This window comes from Melospiza georgiana, chromosome 3 (genome assembly GCF_028018845.1).
Source record: "Melospiza georgiana isolate bMelGeo1 chromosome 3, bMelGeo1.pri, whole genome shotgun sequence".
Classification (NCBI taxonomy): Eukaryota; Metazoa; Chordata; class Aves; order Passeriformes; family Passerellidae; genus Melospiza; species Melospiza georgiana.
The window spans coordinates 64973449-64983599 of record NC_080432.1 but is presented as its reverse complement, the minus strand read 5'-3'; the positions used below and the strand labels follow the sequence as shown (position 1 = coordinate 64983599).

General features: G+C 42.3%; 1 protein-coding gene across 1 annotated transcript; it reads right to left on the bottom strand.

The window, feature by feature from the left end:
- Window positions 1-358: 358 nt before the first annotated feature.
- Window positions 359-9957, bottom strand: GJE1 (gap junction protein epsilon 1). The gene is made up of 3 exons (XM_058020714.1): window positions 9827-9957; window positions 3063-3245; window positions 359-2664 (listed from the first exon to the last, which is right to left on the bottom strand). The coding sequence occupies exons 2-3, from the start codon at window positions 3186-3188 to the stop codon at window positions 2269-2271; spliced, it is 522 nt and encodes a 173-aa protein (XP_057876697.1). The 5' UTR covers window positions 3189-3245; window positions 9827-9957; the 3' UTR covers window positions 359-2268.
- Between the last annotated feature and the right edge of the window lie 194 nt (window positions 9958-10151).

The following is a 10151-nucleotide window of genomic DNA, read 5'->3' as shown; positions in this document are numbered from 1 at the left end:
ACAGGAAATACAGAAAAAAAAATTGGTGTATCTGATTTGGAAGAAGGGAAATTTTTAATATGTTCCAGAATGTGACCAGAAAGAAAAAGGCCATGGTGGTCAGTAACCCAGCTCCTAAATCACTCTAGGCATCCTCAGACAGTCCCATGCTAGTACTTGTTCTTCAAGGCTCTTGATGCTAACAAGGACTTAAAAAACTCCTGAGGGCTTGGGGGTTTTGGCACTCTTCTGACCCTTCTGAAGTTTTTGGAAATTTACAGAAGAACAACAAGCAATGACATATTGAACACCAGGGGAAATGTTGACAAGGTTGTGATTAAGTTATTTTATTATTATACAAATAACTGATGAAGTGGGATTCCAAGTGTACCGTTGGTAACAACTGTTCCTAGCACATGAAAGTACATTCTTTTTCTTAGTAGTTCTATATACTGTATGTTTTTCTAAATATTTTTTTTTTACCTGAGATTACAATTTTCAATTGGAAAGAATAATTCCAGATGGATATTGACATATACAGTGAAAAATTAGACATGTATCAACCAAAGAACATGGCATATTATGTAAACAAGAAGTTAGCACAGTGATTTTTAATTCACTTGCAATGCTTGCAAATATCAAATAACTAATTTAATATTGCATAAATCTGATAGCTTTGACTGGACATTTCTTAAAGACAACATAAAACTTATTTCCATAGGGAAAAATAATATTAATGCTTTAATATAGCACATGTATTGACATATGTAGTTTTGTTCTTGATCAGCATATTTAAAAAACCACACATCTAGCTGTAGCCCACTTTGTTTCAGACAACTCAGATTCAATCAAATCCAAGACACCTAAAACTTGCTATTCCATTTATTTAGCAGGTTTACTTTTGTGGTTGAGAATTACAAGGCTATGATAATTCAGCTGTGCTGAATCATATTTGGACTAATTAAGTAACAATTGGTGGTAAAGCAGTTGGTAAGATTTTTCCACAATTTTCTAAATATTTCTGAAATTACCCAGATTCTGTTATCAGGATCTCATTTTTTTATGTTTGAAAAACAGATGGAAAATTGTTGATTGTTGTTATAGCTATTTGTAGATATTTTATACAGGAAACTACCTCCTCCTTTCTTTCTGATTCTGAAATCTGTTTTCTTTCCTTTATCTCACTTCAGCACAAGGAAATCACTTCTAAATTTAATATGTTTATTGAACCTTAAGAAGAAGCTGTTGCACACAAAACCATCTGATGCCTATAAAAAGTTTAAGACCTAACCTAACCCAATACACTTACTGCATAGAATAATTTTAATATGCAGAGTTCTTTTTCACTGTTATTCTAGCAGCTTTAGTCAGAGCAAGAAAAAGTTAGATATGACACAAACATCAGAAAATTCTATGGGCCCAATTCTGCAGTCACACACAAGCAAAACACATTGAAATCAAATCATGATTGGGCCTAGGAAAGGCTTTTCTCTAAGATTCTGTTTTGACACTTTGAAGCCGCTTATGCAAAATTGTTAAAAAGCCCTTTTCCTCCTTCAAAATGTGATCATACTATATTGGTAAAAGCCTTCTACACGGTAAGCCAAAACATAATGAGGCATTGCAGTCAGCACAAAGAGTACCATGCTACTCTTTCACTTTTAAAAGGAGATTCTGAGCCAGCAGGTGATAGTAGCTGAGCCTCTGCAAAGTAAGCTGGTATCCATGGATATGTTGTCACCACAGCCTAACCAGGAGCCTCTGCCCCTGGGGGCTGAGTTGCAGGTTGCATCTCAGTGGCACTTCTTGGGAAGATGCTTGAATGCTTTCTGGTACCCAGAGAGTATCCATTATTATTGTTCAATTCTCAAGCCATAAGAACATGTAAAAAATTTGCAATAATTTTTCCTAGAAGGGAAGTGGCCTTATTAACTCAGAGAGCATGTGTTCAGAAAAGCTGTGAATAGAAGTGTGTTTATAAATAACCATCTCCTCACACACACGCACTCCTCTGGAGGCAGAACTACCATAGGTGGCAGGTCATGAAAATATATTGCTCTTGGAGATCTTAGTGCCTTTGACCTTGACTTGGAAACAAATATCATTCTCATAGTGTGCAAGTTTTTAGATGAGGAGTTTATGTCAAGTGGCTATTCTGCCTCAGTAATCATGAGAGTGGTTCTCTTCTGCAGCACTGCATAGAGGACAGGAGATGATTTTCTGCTGTGGTTTGAAACCATTGTTACAAAACTGCAGGTGGACAGAGCAGTAAATGAGTGCAAGTTGACATCACTGAGTTTTTAAGATACCTAGCCTTCTACATGAGATTTCAAAAATTTCAGCAACACACAAGATCACTGTAATCACAGTAAATGTGTACATTGCAATAAGAAAGATTGTCTTTTCAAAGTGCTCTGGCACCATGCACCGGGTAATGTTAAACTTTTTATCAAGTGCTCCCACATCACACATGTAGATTGCGTTCACTTTGAAACCAAAGAGCTGAATCTGAAGCCAAAAAGCCACAACTTCAAGGACAATCCTTAAGAAAACAGAGAAGATATAAAAACCAGTGTATGATGACTTTTGGAGAATATCTTCCTGTTTGATGCTCTTACAAGCAGCATAAAGGTGAAAAAAGGCTCCAGGTACCAGTACAATCACCAGCTGTAATGCCCAGAATACCTAAAATGCAGCAGAAATGTACCTGTCAGATCATTTACAACTGCTTTGGAGCAGCTAAAACACATGCATATTGGAACATTTTGCAAGTCTGTTTTTAATATATATGGAATGTAGAAAAGCTTAGATGACAATAAAGGTAAAAAGCAGTTATGTTTTGGTTTGAAAAGTTTAGTTGGGTTTCTGAAACATTAGTATTATTTTGAAGGACAGGAAACACAGCTCCATATTTAGTTACAGCTAACTGGATAGTAAGAGGAAAATATTAATGAAAAAAGCTAGTGATAATTAGCCTAGTCAGTTAGTACTTATATGGAAAAATCATGCTTTAATTTTTGCAGTTAATTTGCTTTACATTGGATTTTTACCATGAAAAAAAAATAACAGAAAAAGATAATTACCTGAGGAGTTATAGGTCTGAACTGGTTGTAACAGAAAAGATTAACCTCTCTCTTGTCTGGGTCACAGCTGAAATGCAAGGCCTCATTTCCATAAACAGCAAAGCCCAAAACACCAAGGAAAAACATTCGAATTGAGCCAAAAAAAAGAGTGTGGAATTGTCCAATTACTGTTGGCGGCCTGAGCTGCAAATCAGAGGGTTCATTGAACATAAAAAACAAAAATGAACAGTGTTATTGTTGGAGGTCTAGTTGCTCTTTTTCATTATCCAGAATATTTATTTTATTCTACTTGTTTTAAAGGAGACAGTTTGCCTATGAAGGGTGCAGTAGCTCTCTAACAAAATAATGTTCTTACAACACTTTATTGTTCCTTCTAACTTTATATAAACGTTAATTTGTCTAGCACTTGCCAGTTCATTTGTTTCACTGCCTTTATCAGTATTCCGCTGCTGCAGAAGGCGCCAGACGGAGCTGAGCGCTTCGACCCAAAGGCTATTCGTTTTGCTGTTGTACTGATTCATTCACATGATGTCAGGTGATGGCAAAGCACGGACCGCCGTGCCACCATCAAACCTAACCATGCTTAGAACCACCCTTATTCCCGCAAATTAAAGTCCACTTTCCCCAAAGGGGCGACTGTCAGCCCGCTCCGGTCGCCTGCCCCGCCGAGCCCGGGCCGTGCGCGCTTTGGGGCCGGATCCCCGGCTCCGGTGGGGCCAGGGGCGCGCCCCGCGTACTCACACATCCCTCCGAGAAGCTCCGGATGTAGTTGGGGGACATGGCTGGGGAAGGTGCCCTGTGTGGGCGGCGGCGGCCGGAGCCGGAGCCCGCCCTGCCCCTGGCCCCGACCCCGGCCCCGGCTCTCTCCGCCCTTTGTCCCCGGGCGGGCCCCCGCGCTCGGGCCGGCAGCGGGCGCAGCAAAAGCGGGGCCGGCCGGCGCCCGCCGATAATCCCCGGGCAGCACCGTCAGCAGCGCCGGCCGCCGCCGCCGCCCGCCGCGCACCTGCCCCTGCCCCTGTCCCTGCCCCTGCCCCTGTCCCTGCCCGTGCCCGTGCCCCTGCTCCTGCCCCTGCCCCTGTCCCTGTCCCTGTCCCTGTCCCTGCCCCTGCCCCTGTCCCTGTCCCTGTCCCTGCCCGTGCCCCTGCTCCTGCCGCTGCCCCTGCCCCTGTCCCAGTCTCTGCTCCTGCCCCTGCCCCTGTCGCTGCCCCTGCCCCCTGCCCTTATCCCTGCCCCTGTCCCTGTCCCTGCCCCTGCCGCTGCCCCCGCCGCTGCCCCTGTCGCTGCCGCTGCCCCTATCCCTGTCTCTGCTCCTGCCCCTGCCCCTGCCCCCGCCCCTGCCCCTGCCGCTGCTCCTGCCCCTGCCCCTATCCCTGCCCCTGCTCCTGCCCCGCCGGCTTTTCACCGCCGCGCCGGGGTACCCGCTGTAGCGAGTACGGCCCCGGAGCCGCTCCCTGCCCCGGCCTCCATCCTCGTCCCGGCTGCCGCCGGCGGGAAGAGCCGGGACCCTGTTAGCCGGAGCATCTAGAGCTTATCAACTTTATGACTAAATCCAATAGAAAAGGATGCTGCAGGACTTGGAAGCTGCCGATCCAGGATTCTGAATTCAAAGAACCAGAAATTGAATGAAAACAAATAGTATTGCCCACTTCAAAGTTGCTACAAATAACTTAATGGCAATAATTGCTACTAATAGTTTGCCAGCGTACTCAGTATGTGGAGTTGGAGCAGCTCCAGAAGAGCTGTGCATGCGAGTCCGTGCATGAGCCAGGCACTCCTGCTGGTTATCTGCCGCTAGGAAGTACTTCAACTCAGTAGTTTGAACCCAGTGGGAGTTCTGTGGGAAGATGGAGAGTGGAAGGATGGAGATGGGAAACCAGTAAAGGGGAAATGCTAATTTGTCATTCACTCAGTGGTATGCAGTAGTTTATTTGGCGTGTGTGGGAAGGTGAAATCAGGTCACCAAATCCAGTGAGGGGCAGTTATTTTTTTGCCTCTAAACTCAAAAGAGAGCTTCCCTTGTAACTGGCTGCAGCATGACTTCAAGCTGATGGATCAAAAAGCATTGTTCCCTCTGTCATGTATGCTCATAGGCATGGAAACATAGGCAGAAGAGGGGAAGTGATGGAAATTGGTGTTTATTTTATTTATGGATTGAGCTCTTGCATCTCTAAGAGGTATCTCAATGACCCTATTAATGATATGGGGGAAATAACTGTTGTAAGACATCAGAACACCTTTTGTAAAGGGAACCTGCCCTGCATCTACTGAAAGAAAGTGAAAAGTGCTCCAATAAGTGCATGTTATTTACTGCAGCTGCTAGTTCAGGCAGTTAATTAAATGTCTGTCTCACGGAGTACTGTAGAGGTGCTGTATCGGTAGCACCCAGACTGGGTTTCCAAACGTTTTTAATGCAATCTGCTGCTCTGCTGCATAGAGAGAACGCTGAGGTTTGTGTATATCAAATGAACTAAAAGCAATAATGTCTCTCAGTGGTGTGTGATCTGCAGTAAAGTACTGTGGTTCTCAGCGTGGTGATTGATCTTGACCAAAATGCAGTGATTTTGGTTACAGTGAATAGTTTTTCAATACATATGGAACTTAATTATTGTCCAAATGCAATTTTAGTGCTCCCACAATACTATGAAATGACTAAATTAGTTCAGCATGTTTAATGTCAATAATATTTCAGTAATTTAATTATTTTAAAATGTGAAATGCCTATTGAAAATTTGCTGTTGAATGTACCTCAAAAAGTAGTTATGTTTGTATTTAGGAGGATCTCTTAAAATAGAAATGTTTAAAAACACCATTGAAAAACTCAACAACTAGTTTCTAAATGGAGATAGATCTTTCAAAGCTTTTTGTCATGCTTGGTAGAGTAGAGATTATTTGCACATTAATTGATGAATGTGAACCCATAAAGTTTGGTCAGCATTTGATTCCTCTATAAATAGAAACAATATTTCAGAACAACTTTTAGATAAAAATCTGCAGGATACAAATGTTACTTTGTATCTTTTTTATTTTTAGGTGAGAATCATATGATTACTTACCTGACTGGATTGTCTAATACAAGACAATCAACAATCAACCTCAGTAACAATATAGAAACTTGAATCTCTGTCATGTGATAAAGATGCTGAAAGAAGACTTAGCTGGCAATGCTCTGATTTTTTTATAGGAACACATAAGGAATACAGCTGCACTGAAATATAAAAATCAAATTAATTCTGGAGAGGTTGTCAGATAAACCCAATACAAACCCCATGGGTGTCTGCAGTAAAACCCCACTGAGTGTGATGAATGGGCCCACCATAAAATTGTCACTTTCTTTGAAGTGGCTCCAGTGTCATGTGAGCTCAAGCACAGGAATCCCATTATCTTCGCACTAGGAGGAACTAATAGCAATGTTTTTCTTTTGTCATGTGTGTTCAATAATGTGCTTCTGAACACCACATTAGGAAGATAACTTAGGATGGAAGTAGAGTAAGCTGGCATTGTGCAGTCCTTTTGAGTGCAGAGGGAACTCAAGCCATTCCTTGATACTTCCTTGACAGAAAATCATTATTTGTTTTGAATGTGTAGGAGCAGCTGTCTGTTAGTTCTCTATCATGGACAATGGGATGGAAGATGTTGATATCACATTTGTTTCTGAGTGAGTCTGAAGCCTGGATCTTGACTCCAGTTGGGACCTCAGTCGTGTGCTCTTTAACCTTTTAATGAGTTGAAATACTACTGAATGAATACAGTAAAATAAATGGAATGCAAATGCATGCATAAAGCTACAGTTGTGCTCAGAGGGATGACCTGTATGTTTAACATTAAGCACCCAATTCATTAATTTATTAATGTGGTTAAAAGTAATGGCACCTGTTACCCTCATGCCATAAATAAAACCAGCACCATTAAAATGGTAAAAAAAATTGAATTGATATCAATAAGATAAGGTTTTGTTTCCCAAAAGAGAACTTGCATGAATATTGGAGAAAGCCACTCCTGCTTGCTTTCCAGCTTTGTCTAGTACTGGAAGAACATGAACTTCCATTTTGGTTTGCAGAGTTCCCTCCATCAAAATAAGAAATCTTCTATTGAAATAACAAGAAAAAAACCTGTGAGTTACTTTAGGTTATTGTACTTTTGACTGCCTGGAAGAAGTCACTCTCTGCTACAATGCATGCCCACTTTCCAGCTGTATCTACTGGTGTAATGAATGATATTACAAAATTTATTGAAGGTTTGGTTCCTAATGCTAGGTGTTTAAATTCAGGTAGTATTTGTTCCTTGGTTGTTGCTTTGTTTCTTTTTAAAACTTGACTGACCATCAGGCCTTCAAACATGATCACTTCTAGGGCTCCATTTGGATCTGGTTTTTATTTAATGTGCAAGTACACATACTTATTTAAAGGCTACTTACTGCAGGTAGTTTTGGTGGCAGATATGCTTGGCTCTTCATGGGACTACACATGTTGTGATGTGCAAACCTGGAATTAGCCCTGGAATTATCAAGTGCCTTGAGCTGCATAAACGTGTGAAAAGAGTGTTTTTTCCTGTCAGACCCACTTCTCGGTAGAGGGCGTTTGTGAGGTGTGTGGAGCTCCTCATTCCTACATGAACTGATTATGAATTCCTACACTTGGGAATTACTGATGAAGTTTTCCCTCTCACATTTCCAAGTTGTTGTGGTTTCTCCCCCGTGGTGTTGCACTCCATCTGTGGTGATGCGATTCTGATTGTGCCTGTGCAGTTTCTTTCCCACTGGGGTGATTCACCTGTGGCACTGTCTCCCTCACTCTTGTGCCAAGTACTGTGTCAGAGCTCCACAATTAAATTGTCTCTTGGCTGTAATCTGAAAGGACATCTAGGCATGGGTGGACTCTTGTTTGAAAAGAGAATGATGAACAGTTTGTATGTGGAGATCTGAATTCTGACTGGTTTATGTCAGGGTCTGTGGATCTTCCCCACACACGCCTTTTTATCTCTGCAGGAAATTATATTCATACTGGTTGAATATGATAGCTGGTTGAATTATATTCATACTGCAGTAGAAGCATTATCTGACTGTCTTCCCTGAACTGGAGCCACTCACTTTCTTCAAAGCTTATTTCCTTGCTGTTAGAGTTCTAAAAAACATGGAGTAGATAGAATCAAGTACTGATAAAAATCAGGAATATGTCTCCACTGAAAATGTTTCTGATTCTTCAAACTTAGGAATTCTATCCTGTGGACTAAAGGACAGATAAAATTAACTAGGATAGAAGAAATTCTCCCGGAAGGCAGCAGTAGGAGTGGTAGTGTTGTGAAACAAAAGCAAGGAGTCTCACCTCTCTCCATGCAAACTGCACCAAGTTTATAACAATAGAAGTTTCTAAAGGGTTCTTTTGTTGATATTCATGCAAAAAGACTCAACTTCCTCTTGTCCCAAGAAAATCAGTGTTAAAGAAAAGTTGAATTTAAACTATTCTCCCAATGGGAATCATATTGTCTGTTGATATATAAACCCATTTTCAAACAAATTAGCAAAAGGACCATACTCCCAGTGTTAAACTCTCAGAGTTAAAGACTTATGTTGGATCCAGCCAATGGGAACCAAAAAGAGGGATTTGGAGTGTTAACAGAAACATGACTATAGTTGATCTTAGAAAATTTCACATGTGTTCAACAAAATAGAGGGTCACAGTGATTTATATATATATGTAAGCCATCAGTAAGGCTGCCTCAGAGGGAGCACAGCTGAATTTAAAACTGTGTGGAAAGAACTTGATCAGTAACAAGAATCACCTCCAGAGGAGCTCCGTGATGTTTCTGATGAGCTGCTTGGTGGTAAAGGTGAAGCATCTAGCCTGATCCTTTCTGAGGCCTAGCACTGGTTGGGTTCAAACAAATTACTTATTTATATGAATCAGTAATTTACGCAACTTTAACACATTTATATATTCAGGGACGTGAGAAGAGTCACAATGATCAATGAATAGATACAGAGAAGTGTAACTTTAAAGAAACATTCCTTAATTCTTTAATTCTTTTTTTAATATAATCTTAGTAAAACTTTATTTAAGAAGAAATCACTGATTTAATTCCTATACTAGACAGCATGCCATGGACAGGCCATGCACATCTGACATGCTTTGCTTCTGATATATCAGTGCTCAGATTCTCCATAAACCTGTCATAAACTCATAGAGCTTCAAGAGAACTGCTGTAGTAATATGAACAAGCTAGTTCTCTACAAGCTCATGAATCCTCTCTTTTGAGAAAAAGAAATAAAGGAATTGGTCTGCAGAGCATGTTACTGGACAATGCTCGTATTCTTCTACCTAAAAATTTTATCTTGGAAAATTCAGTCCAATGGGTCTGCCTGTCTTCCAGCATATTTACTTGACTACCTACATTCATGGCTTCTGCTGGAAACAGATGGAGCTGTTTGGAAAGCCTATACATGTGCAGACACTCGGAAGTGAAAGACATTACCTCACTGAGAATCAAGAAGCATTAGAGACAAATTCTACTCTTCAAAGAGGGAAACAAAATTCACTCTCCATTTGCAGAGTAAGTAATAGATAAAAATACTTCACCTATCCCCCTTTCCATAGTCAAGACCACTGTGAAATGCAGCTTCACAAATCAAACCTTAAAACTTTAAACACAGCTGATACCTTTGAGTAAGATCTATGCACACCCCACAGCTGGACATCAGGAATAAAATCTCTTCATTCTCACGCCCCTTGCTCCCTGCCACCCTGCGTTTCAAAGCACCGTGGTTTCACCTGAGTAAGACGCTGGAAGACGAGTTTCCGGAGGCCATCCGCCTTCTGTCCGACGTGTCGGGCAGCTCTCCGGTTTGCCGGGCAGAGCCTGGCGGGGGCTGCTTCGCGGTGGGCAGCGGCGGGGAGAGCGGCTTCCCTCTCCGCTCCCGCTCACCGCGTCGTGCCCGTCGCGCTCAGGGGCTGGCACCCGCGGGACGGCGGCGGCTCCGGGATCCGCCCCTGCCTCCCCCGCAAGATCCCCCTCGGCGGCGCGGGGCTGGGGCTGGGGCGAGGGCGGGGCGGGGCGGCCCCTCGCCCTACCAGGTATAAGCCGGGGCTGCCGAGC

Coding starts and splice junctions, on each gene's coding strand:
- GJE1 (XM_058020714.1), bottom strand. CDS start 3,188: ATGTTTTTCCTTGGTGTTTTGGGCTTTGCTGTTTATGGAAATGAGGCC. Junction 2,665..3,062: donor TCAGACCTATAACTCCTCAG/GTAATTATCTTT, acceptor GCTGCATTTTAG/GTATTCTGGGCATTACAGCT.